The sequence below is a fragment of the Vitis riparia genome, chromosome 4, assembly GCF_004353265.1.
Source record: "Vitis riparia cultivar Riparia Gloire de Montpellier isolate 1030 chromosome 4, EGFV_Vit.rip_1.0, whole genome shotgun sequence".
In the NCBI taxonomy this organism is placed as follows: Eukaryota; Viridiplantae; Streptophyta; class Magnoliopsida; order Vitales; family Vitaceae; genus Vitis; species Vitis riparia.
The window spans coordinates 15707961-15724950 of NC_048434.1; the positions used below are offsets into that span (position 1 = coordinate 15707961).

Sequence of the window (16990 nt, forward strand, 5' to 3'; positions counted from 1 at the left end):
AGTACGACGGAGGAGGATCCGATGATCAAGATTTCGGGTGTCTTTTCCATAGATTTCGCATCCATTCTTGAACTTTCTTTCCTCCATCTTTCACAATAAAAAGGGTGGGGAAATCTTTGATGTCAAACTTCTGTTCGAGTTTTCTGTTTGCTGCAATGGTGGGTGCCTTCCCAAGTACGCATGCTATTTGTTTATCTCTCACTTGTTTTGACTGGTAAAGATCTTGCCCTCTAAGAGCATGATTGGCATTTGGATGAAAAATAGAAAAAGCACTCATTGCACTGATAAATACACCCATCGGATGAGCATCATGAGGCATAACTTGTATGATATTCAAAATTCCCTGTAAAACAGCTGAGTTTTGAGAAATAGCAAATTCCCAGTCTGCTAATTGACTTTCAGAAGGTAAATTCCCATACATTAAGAGGTACGCCACTTCCAGAAAAGAACTACTCTCGGCCAACTCTTCAATTGGGTAGCCTCTATATCTAAGAATCCTCGTATCACCATCGATGTGACAAATCGATGACTGAATAGGAGTTGTGTTGAGATACCCTAGGTCATGAAGTTTGAGCCTCTTGTCATTATTTCCAGTTGTAATCTTCTTCAAATCTGTAGCTTTGATGATCCCATGGGGAGAGACCTAAACTTGGTACTTTTTTCCTGTTTGATCTTCAACGATGGTCAATGAATCATTGAGATCTCCAGGAGGCTGGATCCCAGATTGAGCTGAAACACAAGATGGTTGGATCACAGAGCCGAATGACGAGGATTTGAGACAAGCCTTCAAGTGGGCTGATAGGACGGTTAATCGGGAGCGAGCCAGTGCAGACGAATCCGCTCTCTCCATATTTTTTTCTTTTTCAAGAATTTGGAAACAAGATGATGATGAAGAATAGTGTGGAAGCAAGGAAAAAGAAAGCAACAGGCAAAAGGCATGGAACCCATTGAAAGCATAAATCACCAGTCTCTGTGAGAAGTAAACTTTGATCAGAAATAGTTTCCGGAGATCACCGAGCAGTGAGTCGGCAGCAACAATGGCATTGTAGAAGAAATGGGTTCAGAGTGGATCAGGGATATGGATCTGTCGGTTCAGACGAAAATTGTGGTCGACCTCTCTCTCTCTCTGTTTACATGTAGAACCATCAAGAAGACGAGCATCTACAGGAAGAATATCTCTAAGATTAATACTAATTATATCACCAAGAACAAGAACGGATGCATCCTCTTCACTTCATTTTCCATCTCGAAAGACCTTGGCTTTAGGTGCAAGACGAGCCATGAGAACCCTCCCCCCTCTAACTTTACCGACATCATTCTCTTCCATCAAAACTTCCTGTTGAATGCCTAAAAAGCAAAGTAATAATTCCCCTAAAATCTTGCCAATCAAGAGTTTTTTCCTCCATTGGCTAGTGCAATCCCTATGATACCTACAACTTCCTTTTTTGTAACAATATCAATCTTCTTTCCCCTCCTCCATTCAGTCTTCGTTCCTTTCCTAAAAGAATACCAAATCTTCCCCCTAAAATTAGCCTGATTTTTCTTTCCAAAATGTTGTTCCATACCTTCCTTCCAAAGACCTCCCGGATTTCTTCCAAGTCTCCTTATTTAGCCGTGATCTCCACTCCTTGATGGCTCCCCGTCCCATGCAAAATTCCAAAATAAAATTGAAATAAGAAATCTTGTAATCGGAAGTCAATATTAAATTGAAGAGATTAAAATAAGGAAAAATTATAAATCATATAGCCATAAAACACAAGATATCAATTCATGGAATTAAGGAATGAATAAATAAGTAGATAGACCAGTAAATTGATAAAGGTATAAAAATAAATATTAGACATATTCCAATTAGAAAAAAATCAAGAAATTAAATTAGTGCAACGGATTATAATAATTTAAATTTCAAGCTCAAACCATCAAAAATAAAAAATAAAAAATTCATTTCATGCAATAAAAAGTCAAGGCAATACTCACCTTATCTCGAAAAAAAAAATAAGTAACCGAAATCAAGAACATGCCTAAGTGAACTATGCCAAAAGAAGTGTCTAGGTGACCTATTATGAAAAAGTGCCTAAGTAACCTAGGGTGAATGTGTGCAAGCTGGAAGGTATCTAGGTGAATCTAAGCGGGTCAAGGTGAACCTAAGTGGGCCTAGGGTGGTGCATAATGGGCCAAGTGTACCTAAATGGGCCTAGGGTGCCTAATGGGCCAAATCTAAATTAGGGGTGCCAAGTGTCACAATGGAGTTAGATAAATCCCTCAACCAAAGTGCCCAAGGTGACTTAGAAAAGATAAGCTACACGAATAGTAATAGGCCACCAGGGAATTGATGTAAAGTATTGAACAAATACCAAATAGGATATGTGCTAGGAGGACAAAATGGAGGGTCTACACATTCACTTTGTTCCACTCATTATTCTTATTTTTACTCACACTCCCTACACTCGTGATCTCTACTAAAGAGGGGCATATTTGTAGACCCTCAAATTTGATTAGTCATGATAGTTCAGTTTCAATTTTGACATAGATTGTACCTATACGATCAGTTACTTCATTGTCTATTTGAACTTCATCATAGATCGTATCATATTGGATCGGTCATGGTAGTTCAACTTCGTTTTCAGAGTACAACGAAAACGGACCTAAAATGGACCTAAAAGGATTGATAAGATAAAAAAGTTCATCTTCGAACTCTTAAAGGAGAATTTGGAAGTTTGAATATGAAAGAGTCAAAAATTTTTAAAATTAAATTTTAAGAGTATTGGAGATTTTGAATATATTAAAAAGAAATGGGGAAAGTTTGAAATGACACTTATGTAATCTAGAAAATATTTTGATCTTAAAATTCAGAGTTTAATGATATTATTGTGGCTACTAAAGAATCTAAACATTTATACTTTATGTCAATTGATCAACTTATGAGTTTATTATTACAAGCCCATGAAGAAAAATTAGAAAGGAAGAATCTAGGAAAATTGAGCCAAGTTCTTCAATCAAAAACTTACATTAAAAAATAATAAAGAGATATTTTAGTAATGAAAGAAGTCAAAACAATGATGAAAATATTGGTTTTAACGAATATATCGGTAACTTGATTTTATGGATATCGGAGTATTATGAAATATCGGTGAATATTTTGACACAAAATAATGATGAAACAAAAATTGCTAAAAACTCATAAAAATATTTAAAAAAAAAAAAAAAACTCTAAAAATGATATAAGAAGTAATAATAGACATTTTCAAGTTATTTTATTGAAAAAATTAATATTTGTATGATATAATTTGTCCTATTCAATGATAATATCATGTGCATAGATAAAAAAAAAAATGAATTTTGTAAGTATATATTCATTATTAAGTTATATTAAATATTATTCGATAATAATATTCTAATATTTAATTATAATATATTTAATTTTAAAATACATTTAACATTAAAATTATAATTCATTTAATTCAAATGTATTTACTGATATAAAATAAGATGATATATGTATAATATTTTTTAATATTTAATTAATATATAAATGATATAAAAAATCTATTAAGAAAATTATCATGAAAGTTTTTATATTTTTAGTAATCAATTAAATGAAATTTAAAAATAAAATAATTAAAATTATATATATATATATATGTGTGTGTGTGTGTGTGTGTGTGTTTTTTAGTGAATGATATTGAAAAGGAAAAACTTGCCTAATGGTCATGTGGTGCCACATCCACAACTATTCACCTCCATTTTTAGGGTTTGACACCCTTTGACCAAGGCATGAGAGAAGATTTGACTAAGCCACCTAGTGAATTGGACCGAAAATTTTTCATCCTTAGAAAAGATAAAGATGGTTGATTTACAACCCATCCCCATTTTTGGGGCTTGATCACCTTTGACCAAGGTAGGAGAGAAGATATGATCAAGGCACATGGTGAATTGGACAAAAAAAAAAATTAATTCTTGGAAGAGATAATGGGGGTTGATTTTTCCCTTATTTTTTAAAAAAATTCTGCAAAATTTTGTTGATTTTGGCTATTTTTTATGGCAGCAATGAACCAACATAAACATCATCAATTTTATCATTGAAGCTTATATATCATCAATGTTTTGACGATTTTTTCTAAATTTTTTTTATTTTCTATTGGTTGAGCTTTTGGTGGAGAATTTCGCTTGGGGGCTTACTGATATCTAATATTTCATCGATATCTCAGTAAAATTTCCCGATATTTCAAACCTTGAGTTAAAATAATCATGGATATGGTTGTGGACATAGTCTTAACCAAAGAAATAGAGGTAGAGGTGGTTCCAATTCATAATAAATAGTAAGAGCAAGCTAAAATTCATGTTCTTCACGAAGACATGGAAGATGAAACTTAAGGACAAAATGAAAGGAAAACATATGATAAATCTCAAATGCAATACTATAATTGTAAAAAATATTATCATTATGCATATGAATGTGCATGTGCTACATTCATGAACAAACAAGAGAAGGTTTGCAACAGATCACTAGTCCATCAACCCATGAATCCAATAACATTATTTTCATTGGAAAGCTTAAGTGAAAGGAACAATACCACATCTCGGGAGTCTATAATAGTTTTATGATGAAGTAAAAAATAAGAATGGTGTAACAATGTAACTTTCTTTTTTTATTTTACAAATTGTGAATGAATGAGTTTTGAAGAAGTAATGCAAGGAAAAAGATGAAAAAATGCTATAGATAAAAACAAAAAGGAAGAATGGCAAATAAGAGCTAAAATTTCTTTCAAAAGGGTAAAAGGTAATTGAAATATGATTAGTATACAAGACAAAAAAATAAAAAAGAAGTTGAGAGATATAGACCATTAATGTTATTGATGGCTAAAGGTTAAGGCAACAAGACATTATTACAATGAGGTATTTTCTTTTGTTGCTTGTTTAGAAACTATAAGATTAATAATATTTTGGTAGGTCAAAATAATTTGACAATGTTTTACATTGTGAAATCCACTTTTTTGAATGAGCATCTTGAAGAAGTATATGCATATGTTAAACAACTCAAGGGTTAGATGGTAAAAGATATTAAGAACAAACTTCTAAAATTGAAAAAAGTTATACATGGGAAATATTTTTACAAAATAATTTTATTAAATACCTTGGTAAACATGCTCTCAATATAAAAGTGAATAGAAAAGTCACATAATACTTGTATGTTTCTAAGTGGATGATTTGATCTTTAATTACTAGAAACAATCTAATCATGTTTGGAGAGTTTAAAGAACTAATGATCAAGAGTTTGAAGTGATCGATGATTGTCTTGTGTCATACAATCTTAGCCTACAAGTGAGGCAACCCAAAGAGTATTTTTTTTTTATTGCTCATGTAAAAGAAATTCACAAGAAGTTTACCATGAATATGTATAATTTGATTATTAAACATACCAATAAAATATTGAGTTAATATAATATAAAAGTTTAGTTACAGGCCTACACTACTTGACTTATATATATATATCTAAGAAAGCATTAATCATGACTCATATGAAGAATGTCAATAATTCTTTGTTACATAAAAAATACACTTGATTATAGTTCATATTACTCACTTTCTAATAATTAAAGTTTGTTAGTAGAATTTGTTTCAACAACATCATGCATATGACATGCAATTTAACTCAAAAAATTGTTGAAGAAGATTAATTATCCACAAGAAAACCAATAGAGATCTATTTTGGATGATCTGTTACTAATTGCATCGTAAAAAAAAAAAAAACCCATTTTTTTATAATCAAAGCAAACACATCGATACAGGATATTATTTTATTAGGGAGTGCATTTTGAAAATTGAAATATAATCAAAATTTGTGAAGTCTCGTGATCAAGTTGCTTATATTTTTGTAAAACCTCTCAAGTTCAAAGATTTTAGAAGGTTAAAAATACTACTTAGAGTAACAAATTAAGTTTAAGGGAGGTTGGTACAAGGTAATTTTCAAAATGAGAAGTTTCCAAAAAAATAAGCAATTTAATTTAATTTTTAAAATTCAATTAAATATTTTTAATTTGAGTGGTTGATGTAATTTCTATGTCACGCTTCGAAACCCGTTCCAAGGGCATGACGGTCATTTCACACTTCAAGCCCAAAAGCTCAAAGTGGAAATAACACAAGCATTCATATTGTAACTGGAAGCTACCAATTACTAAATACATGTTCAGAGTAGCGGAACAAAATTCTAAAATCTTCAAAACTTCACTTTAAAACTAAACATCCATCAACCAAAATTCATTATTCAAATAGATTGCAAACTCAAATAATTCAAGTGCTAACAAAAATTTTCATAATCTCCAAATTTCAACTTCAAACTATCATAAAAAATTTAAAAGTTCAATATCTAAATAGCTTCCAAAACCCAATAATCCAAATGAACATAAATATATAAGCTAACATGTCTAAAAATAACATCCTAAGCAAAATCCTAATGATGACCATTCCCCGACCTAGCCATCTCTCCTCACCCGAACTAAGGGTACTTGAAAAATTATCAACAAGGGGGAATGAGCTCAAAGCCCAATAAGGAACATTAATACAGTCCATGGATCAAACATTTCAAGTTCACTTGCAAAATATGAGATATTATAACTAATTGTTTTCATAAACCTTTGAGTCAGTTTTGCCAATACATTCAAAACTTTTAATTGTACACCTTCATTTCTAATTAAAACATTTTCATATCAAATTCAGTCAAAACATTCAAATCATTTATTTACTCTAGTCATCAAACATCAAATAGTGTCTAATTAGGTGGGACTTTTCAAATAGGTGGCTAGCCTCAAATTGTTACTTTAAGGTGGACGGAACCAAACACTACTAGTACTAGTAACCTCTAACCAAACCCCTAGAGGCTGGAGTCCAAATCAATTACATTCCCCACCAAGAAATGTAATGGTCAACTATTATATCCCGTTGACAAAGGTCAAACAAACCAGAGTCAAACACTTATTTCAATTATTCAAATTTGGAAAACATAATAACTCCACATTTCTCTGTTGTAAACAAAATATAAGGTTCTAACATACTTTTCATGCAAAACATATTTGATCCATGCATAAAACAAATAATAACTCAAAACGTTTCCAAATGATGTATATAAAAATTTGTTTCTAAAAAAAAAAATTACTGCATTAATTTCCCTTACCACAAAAAAGTCCTCAAAACCTTGGGAGAAAAATAATTCTGGAAAATCTACTCTTCACCTAACAAAGTATAACAGAAATAATCATTACTATTTATCTAAAATTATAGGTTTGACAATTCTAAAATTTTAGGTATTCAAATTAATGTTTTTTATTATGAAAGATAATTTAATATATTCCTATTTTAGAAAAATTAATAAATTTCTAATTCATATAAAACTTAAATTTTATTTTCAATTTACTTCTTAAGACACAACATAATTTAATTAAACTACAATTTATTTTACTAATTAAATTTTATGATACTTATTAACTTACACTCATCATTAGTATAATAATATTAATAACTTCTATTCTCTCACTTTCAGCTTTTTTTTTCCACTAAACATAAACTATATCCCCAACAATTCTCCATTATTGGTAACATAATAATATATATTAACTACCAAACACCATCCGTACACATCTTTCTTTGTTATTAATATTACTATTTTTTTTTTTTTCTTTTTACCATTCTCCATCTTCCACAAACACGCACTCTTCTTTCTTTTTAAAAAAAAAACAAAAACTTCCTCCAGTGCACACGCGTTCTCTTTCTTTTTCTTTTTTCTTTTTTAAATAGGTTAACCCTAGCCTAAATCAAAATCTTCCAGATAATCATTTAAAAAAAAAAAAAAACTTAAGATTTCCCAATTTCTAACAACAAAATCACCAATAATCCTAAATTTCCAATATTTTGATATTAAAACGAATTAACACAAAAAAAAACAAAAACCAACCTGTAGACCCCTCAGACGGTGGAAGGTTTTTTTTTGGTTTTTATTTTTTTGATTATTATTTTATTCTTCTGACCACCCCGGGAATTAAGCTGCATGGGGCGGCCAGATGGGACATAGGGGGCAGAGAGCAGGTAGTGGCTTGGCGAGGAAGATGAAAAACAGAGGGGGGTAATTTTTTTAGAGGATTTTTTCTGAGATGGAGAGGGGATTTTCAGAGACGGGGAGAAGAGGGGAACGGGTAGCCGGAAGAGAGCTGGAGGTTACAGAAGGAGGAGACTGAGATTGAGAGAGGTACAAGGATCTTGGAGGAAAACAGAGCAAAAAGGGAGAAAATAGAAAAAACAGAGTAAGGAAGGAGGGTTGAAGACAAGTGAATCCGGATCAATGAGACACCCCAGCTATGTTCTCTGCTAGTTATGTATTTCTTCATTTCTGGATGTTATTTTGCTTGGTATCTCTGTTGATTTTTACGTCATTCATGCATTCATGTTGCTGGCTCTTACTCTGTTTCTTTGATATTTTTTTTATTTTTTTGAAAAACTGGTGAGGTTCTCTTCATCATATCCAGTACAAGGTGTTTAGGATTATTTTTCGCACTTTTGCTTTAGATTCGCTTGAGTTTTTTTTTTCTTTCCACCCAGACCCAGCCCATTGATCTTTGCGAAATGAAACTAAGTTCAATCGTTTGTACATGCTCTGTTTCACTTTTTCTTTTTCGTTTTCCCTTTTGTTTCTGGTATTTTTGGAGTTGGGTACCATGATTGGGATGGTTGTCTGGGTTGGGATACTCCTGAGAGAGCTCATCATCAGAGTTTTCGAGAAACATTGTCTTATTGTCCATTCGGGGTAGCAGCAACCTGCAGTTGCGTCAGTATCAGGATTCAACCATTTTTTTTTTTCCCAATGATGCTGATCAAAACCGTGATAGTGTGGTCCTTGTTCTCTTAAATCATGGAAGCATGAAATCTGAACATGACATCCTTAAAGAAGAAGGTAGAGGCATATCGGAAGTCATGGCATCCACCGAAAAATTCTGGCATGATTGGGGCAAGTTAAAGAGTCTGCTATCCTTCCAGCTGAAATAGGCCCAGACAGAGTATCCAGAGGCAAAAATGACTACTAATGAAAAGAAAATTCGTCATTAGGAGAGACCTACCCAGATTTGGTGAAAAGGTTGGGTGAAGTTCTTTTGAGCTTTATCGAAAGACCTCCATTTATCTATCAAAGGCTTTCTGGGATCCCATTGGAGGTACAAAGCATCTACCGGTATCTCTCAAAGCTTACTCCCACGCTGGAAAAAGAATTTGTGGGTGACATCAACTTTGGCCATCTGCATTGACCCATATCCACCAACACTGATGCAAAAACCAGATGAACAACCGGAGAAAGGAAGCGAAGAATCAGTGCAGCACCTTGATTCGTTTAAAAATGGAGTTGCAACTGAATCAACGCAATGAGACAAAGACGAAACCATGACGGCGACGACGATCCAAGCCAAAGAAAAAAATCTGGATTTCATCATCAGCTGTACTTTCGTTTAAGAACTGGTGGGGCAATCTCGTCTTAGTTGACAAAGTCGGCGTCGGCCGGACCTCCAGATCACAAACGAGGTCCTTCTCCGGCCACCACGCCGGCTCCAGCACCTGAATTCACACCTACTTCAGCACCTGTCAATGCAGCCATGCTGAGTTCAGAAAATGAGAGAGTTGGATGGCTTAAGCTGCCAGAGAAAAGGGAAGAGGAAGAAGAAGGCTTCCGTAGTTGGTTCATTTTTGCATTTCCAGTTCAGTCCAAAGTTGCTGGTGCTAAGTACTTACACCAATGGATGACACGCGCACAGTAGAACAATTGGTGTGATTTACTTGATGCTGGGTCACTAAATCCCAAGAACATGGATTTGCTTGGTTGGTCCTTATTCCGTCTGGATTTCATCATCATATTTTTTTTTACAAGATATTTGGGTATGGCCCAATTGGTTTCAGATGTCTGCCCATTAAAAAATTTGTGACGGGAAGCCTTCACAATCAACCCGCGGCCCACACTTCGCATGGCCACCTTGGCATACAGTCCACCACCACTCATCATTTTATTTATTTACTCATTTGTGCCTTCTTATTCTGATATTAAAATTCAATTCTTCAACTTTCCAATTTCCGAACTCGATTTCCAATTTTCATATTTATTTATTTAATTACTATTATATTAGTTATTATTATTACTTTATTTATTAAAATTCCATCTCCAAACTTTTTTTTTTTTCTCGACTTTCGAATTTAATTTCCCGTTTCAAAAATTATAATATTCACGTTCTTTTCTTTAATTATTTATTTTCGTTATTATTATTCTATTTATTTATTCACTTATTTATTTTAAAATTCCATCTTTAAACAATTTTTCAATATCCCAACTTCCGAATTTAATTTCCCATTTCAAAAATTCTAATATTCACGTTCATCTCTGTAATTATTTATTTTCTTTATTATTATTCTATTTATTTATTCACTTATTTATTTTAAAATTCTATCCTTAAACAATTTTTCAAAATCCCGACTTTCGAATTCAATTTCTCGTTTCAAAATTCTAATATTCACGTTCTTTTCTTTAATTATTTATTTCCGTTATTATTATTCTATTTATCTATTCATTTATTTATTTTAAAATTCCAACTTTAAACAATTTTTCAAAATCCTGACTTTCGAATTTAATTTCCCCGTTTCAAAAATTCTAATATTCACATTCATTTCTTTAATTATTTATTTTCGTTATTATTATTATTCTATTTATTTATTTATTTTTAAAATCCCATCTTTAAACAATTTCCTAAATTCCAATTCTCACGTATTTATTTTTAAAACTCCATCATTAAAGTCTAATTCTTCAAAAATCCAATGTCTAAATTCAATTTTCAATCTCAAAATTTCAACTATTCAATTTCACTCGTTTAAATATTATGTTTGTTAATTATTATTATTATTATTTTGTACATATTTATTTATCCTCCTTTAAAAATCTCATTCCTTTAAAGTCCAATTCCTCAAGAATCCAGCGTCCTAATTTAATTCACAATCTCAAAAATTCCACTATTCATTTTTACTTGTGTAAATATTGTTTTTGTTAATTAACATTATTATCCCATATTTATTCATTCATTTTGATCATTAAAGTCCAATTCTTAAAAAATCCAACGTCCAAATTCAGTTTTCAATCTCAAAGTTTCCACTATTTAATTTTACTCGTTTAGAGATTATGTTTGTTAATTATTATTATTATTTCCTACGTATTTATTTATCCTTTTTTAAAAATCTCATTCATTTAAAGTCCAATTCTTCAAGAATCCAACATCCTAGTTTAATTTACAATCTCAAAAATCCCACTATTCACTTTTTTCATTCGTTTAAATATTATTTCCGTTAATTAGCATTATTATCCCATATTTATTTATTTATTCCAATCGTTAAAGTTCAATTCTTCAGAACCCGACTTCCAAATTTAATTTCCAATCTCTGTTCACATTCAGCTGTCTAATGATTATTTCCGTTATTAATGTTATATCATCCATTTATTTATTCACTTATTTATATATTAAGGATATCATCTCTAAATAATTCTTCCAATTTCCAAATCTCTAAATTCAATTTCCAATTTCCAAAATTCCCATCTTCGTGATTATTTATCCAAACATTATTATTTTCGTTATTTTATTCATTTATTTATTCGATTGTTCATTTATTTAAAATTTCATCCTTAAGTAATTCATTAGATTTCCAATCCCTAAGTACAATTTCCGAAACCCTAACTTCCTCAATTATTTATCCAATCATTATTATTATTCCATTCATTTATTTATTCACTTATTTGTTTATTAAAATCCCATCTTTAAATAATTCTTCAAAATTCTGATTCCCAAGTTTAGTTCTCTGAAATCCCAATTCTCTTTCAAATTTAATTTCTAAAAGTTCTCATTCTTACATTTAATTCCTAAGAATCCAATTTTCAAATAATCTCTAAGATTCTGATTCTCAAATGAATTTCAAAAATCCAATTTTCCTTCGAACAATTTTAATCCCTGTTTAGTGATGCATGTGATCTGTTTTGTGCTCTATATTGTGCACTAACCCCTCTATTGATAGCGCGCGGTGGCTCGTTGCCCAGGTATGTACCCATTTTCCCTCTAATCGTTGTCTATGCACGTCTCGATTCTTATGCGTGCATGATCATTTAGGATATTCATTGATTTACTCATCAATTGCCACGATTGCTTCATTTTTATTAGTAGAGACCCGACTTTAGGGACTTAGAGGGGTGCTACGGTCTTTACCGTACCTTCCCGATTAGTAACCTGACCCCCAAACCCGATCCGGTTTTTCATAGACCACCTTTTCCAAAATAAGGAGTCACACTTAGGGTTTTTCTTTCTTATTTTGTTTACCCTTTAAAAATAAAACAAAAATAAGTGGCGACTCCAAGTCATTTTCAAGCAATAAATAAAATTAACTTTTCGAATTAAAAATCGAGCTCGCCATCGAGTGGGAAACGCATGAGCTGAAATGCGGGGTCCACACAACCCTAATCTAAATTAAAAAAAAAAAATTCAAAGAATAACTAGTGTGTTCAGAACTAACTAACGAATATAATATATTAATTTAGGGTTAGAATCTTACCTCAAAAAAAAAAAACCTAAACTTCAACTCTGAATCTCTAACCCTGAAGTCTTATGATCTCCAATTCTCTACTTCTGGTTGATAGGGTTTTCTGAATGAAGAAGACGAGGAAAAGTCCAATCTATACCTAATATTTTTAATTGTAAAAGGACTCTTTCACCCTTAATCAATTTAATTAATTACTTAATTACTTTATAAATTACTAGTTTGCTCCTTGATTAAATTTTGGGGTGTTACATTCTATATTTTTTCAATGGTTTCTATATTTTTGTTATTCGATGTTTTTGTGTTTTAAGAATTGTGACTACAACAATAGCCACATTCAGCCCAATTGTTTAAGTTATAGGATCCAAACTCTCCAATTCCTTTTGTTCTCAACCACTAGTCATTTTTTCCTACCTACACATCCAGCTTCCTAACTTTGTAGCTTATTATCCATTTTTAGCCCCTAGCTAGATTTCCCACTTTCCAATTTTTTTTCTGCGTTTCATGATTAAGATGAGGAGAATCTACAGGATTGAGCTCACAAAGGACCACATACGTGATTGAGAAAAGAGCCAGCAAATGTAACATCCAACAGCCCTATTTAACTACACATGATATGGCAGATATATTTTTATAAAAATTAAATAATTTATTTATTAAAATTTTCTAATATATTGTTAATAAAAATAGAAGTGAAGCGAAGTACAATACCAATTTGGTATATATCTAGAAAGAACGTGACTAATTGTGTCGTGTTACATGTTTATCAAAGCTGATTTGATTGTTTTATATTTTGATCTTATTTTTTTATATCTTGGTTTATTGTTTATTGTTTTGATTTTTTGTACCTTGATTCTATCCTTTGTATCATTATTTAAATACTTCAATTTTTTAATACACTTTTCAATGATCAAGAAGCAAAGCGTAATTAATAAGTCTCCTCATCAAATTCCTTATATTTGTACAAAACTCTCAAGCTTTGAAGGTTTAAAAAGTTAAGAATGCTACATACGATTTGGGATGTAAATAAGGTTAGTTCGATCAATTTTGGATTTAAAAAAACAAATGAACCAAATCGATATAGTCAATTTTATATGTGATAAAAATCGAACAACAAGATTTATAGTAAAAAATATCGAACCAAATCAAGCCTTTTGAGATTGGTTTGGTTCGGTTTTTGTGAATCGATTTTGAAGTTGTAGTTTTGTGTTGGTTTGAGCCCAAATCTCATTAATTTGAGTTTATGCTAAGCCCAAAATCTAATTTGTTTTTAAAATTAATTAAAATAAACTCAGATTTGATGTTAAAAATATATTAAATTTATTTAGAATTAATTTGACCATAATATAAAAACAATGAATTACTTTAATAGAATCAAATATAAAAAAGTTATTAAATGTCAAACTATTATGTATAAGTTTTAGAATATCGGTTTGGTTCCGTTTTTATCAATTAGGATATAAGAAAATTGAAAATTAAATTAACAAGATCAGTTTTCAATATTCTCAAATTAAACCAACTTTTTTTTTATAAAAACCGAACTAATATGATAAGTTTTAGTTGGTTTTGCTTACAGCCCTACATAGGGTGAAACACAATGGAAAATAAACTTCAACTTGAGAAGGTTCTCAAAAATTAGAATTTAATTTAATTTCTAAATTTTAATTAAATATTTTTAGTTTAAGTGATGATTTAATTTCTTTATTTAAGTAATTGAGTCAATAATTTCTATTTTTGTCATTAAGTGTTTCGATTTTGTCCGATTTCCCACTTCCCAAAGTTCTAGCTATGTCTCATGCAAAAGATGACAGGAATATCCAATCATGAGTTCACAAGGACCACGCATATGATTGTGAAATAAACCAGCAACTCAACCCTATTCAAACTATAATCAATATGTGATAAAAGTAGATAAAATAAAAAATAAAGGGAAATTAACCACGATACCAATTCGGTGTGTATGAAAAAAAACATGATTAAATGTCATATCACATGTTTATTTAAGTCTTATTACTTGGTATCATTGTTTGAAATTATTTGAAATTATTTTTATACATTATTTCAAATAAGATGCTATATGTATAATATTTTTTAATGTTTAATTAATATATAAGTGTGTGTGTGTGTTTTAGTGAATGATATTGATTAAAAGATGAACTTGCCTAGGGATCACTTGATGAGGCAAATGGTGAATTGGACTGAAAGTTTTTCATCCTTGGAAGAGATAAAAGAGGGCCGATTTTTTACGATAGTAGTGAACCAATGGAAACATCGTCGATTTTATATATTAAACCGATATATTGCTGATATTTCAACATTTTTTTTCCAAATTTTCTGATTTTTCCATCGTTTGAGCTTTTAGTGGAGAATTTTGCTTTGGGGCCGACTGATATCCAATTTTTTGTCAATATTTCAGTAAAATTTCTTGACATTTCAAACCTTAAGTCAAAATAATCATGAATATGGTTGCAGACATAGTTTGACCAAAGAAATAGAGGTAAAAGTTTCCAATTCATAGTATATAATGAGAAAAAACTCAAAGTCACGTTTTTCAAGAAGACATGGAAGAGGGCTCAACTTAAGGAAAAACAAAAGGAAAACATATCTCAAATCCAATACAATAATTTTAAAAAATATGATCATTATGCATATGAATGATGAAGTGTCACATTCATGAACAAACAAGAGAAGGTTTGCAAGAGATCACTAGTCCATCAACTCATGAACTTCCAATAAAATTCTTTTCATCGGAAAGTTCAAGCAAAAGGAACAAAACCACATCTTAGAGAGTCTATAGGAGTTTTATGATGAGGTAAAAAATAAAAATGTCATAATGATGTAACTCTTTTTTCTTATTTAACAAATTGCGAATGAATGAGTTTTGAAGAAGTAATGCAAGGCAAAAAATGGAAAAATGCTATAGATAGGGAAATAAAAACAAATAGGAAGAATGACAAATAAGAGCTAAAATTTCTTCCAAAAGGGAAAAATGTAATTGAAATAAGATCAATATACAAGACAAAGAAAAATACAAAGAAGTTAAGAGATATAGACCATTAATATTATTGATGGCTAAAGGTTACAAGCAACAAGGCATTTACTACAATGAGGTATTTTCTTTTGTTGCTTGTTTAGAAACTCTATAAGATTAATAATAATTTGGTAGGTCAAAATAATTGGACAATGTTTTAAATAGTTATGAAATCCACTTTTTTGAATGAGCGTCTTGAAGAAGTGTGTATACCTATGTAAAACAACTCATGAGTTAGATGGTAAAAGATATTGAGAACATCATTCTAAAATTGAGAAGAATTATACAAGGAAAATATTTTTACAAAAATAATTTTATTAATTACCTTTGTAAGAATGCTCCCAATATAAAGGTGAATATAAAAGTCACATAATACGTGTATGTTTATAAGTGGATGATTTGATCTTTAATTACTAGAAATAATCTAATCATGTTTGGAGAGTTTAAAGAACTAATGATCAAGAGTTTAAAGTGATCGAAATTTGTTTTGTGTCATACAATCTTATCCTAGAAATGAAGCAAACCAAAGAGCATTTTTTTTATTGCTCATGCAAAAGAAATTCTCAAGAATTTTACCTTGAATATGTGTAATATGATAATTAAATACACTAATAAAATATAGAGTTAATATATATAATATAAAAGTTTAGTTGGAGCCTAGGTGGTTTTTGGATAATTGAAAGAGCACTAGGTGGTTTTTTTTTTTTTTTTTTTTTTTTATGAGAGATATGGCATTGACTTGGACAAAGCAACCTAATGTTACACTTTAAAGTTGAAGTATTGAAGAAGCTTAATTATCCGCAAGAAAACCAATAGAGATCTATTTGGTTGATCTATCAGTAATTGCACTGTTAAAAAAAAAAAAAACCTTTTTTTTTTTTTTTTTTTTTTTTTTTTTTTTTTTTTAATCAAAGCAAACACATCAATACAGGATATTATTTTTTATTAGAGAGTGCATTTTGAAAATCGAAATGTAATTAAAATTTGTAAAGTCTCATGGTCAGGTTGCTTATATTTTTGTAAAGCTTCTCAAGTTCAAAGATTTTAGAAGGTTAACAAATACTACTTAGAGTAACAAATTAAGTTTAAATGAGCTTGGTAAAGAGTAAATTTCAAAATGAGAAGTTTCCAAAAACAAAAAAAACAAAAAAACAAAAGAATTTAATTTAATTTTTAAAAGTCAATTAAATATTTTTAATTTGAGTGGTTGATTTAATTTCTATATTTTTTCAATGGTTTCTATATTTTTGCTATTCGGTGTTTTTGTGTTTTAAGAATTGTGACTACAACAATAGCCACATTCAACCCAATTGTTTAAGTTATAGGATCCAAACTCTCCAATTCCTTTTGTTCTCAACCACTAGT

The 16990-nt window shown here is 30.5% G+C and overlaps 1 protein-coding gene across 1 annotated transcript; it reads right to left on the reverse strand.

Annotated features, from left to right (window-relative positions):
• Window positions 1–25: 25 nt before the first annotated feature.
• Window positions 26–850, reverse strand: LOC117913270 (citrate synthase, glyoxysomal-like). Its single transcript, XM_034828222.1, has 2 exons — window positions 657–850; window positions 26–488 (listed from the first exon to the last, which is right to left on the reverse strand). Exons 1-2 carry the CDS (start codon window positions 848–850, stop codon window positions 26–28), a joined length of 657 nt encoding a protein of 218 aa, XP_034684113.1.
• Between the last annotated feature and the right edge of the window lie 16140 nt (window positions 851–16990).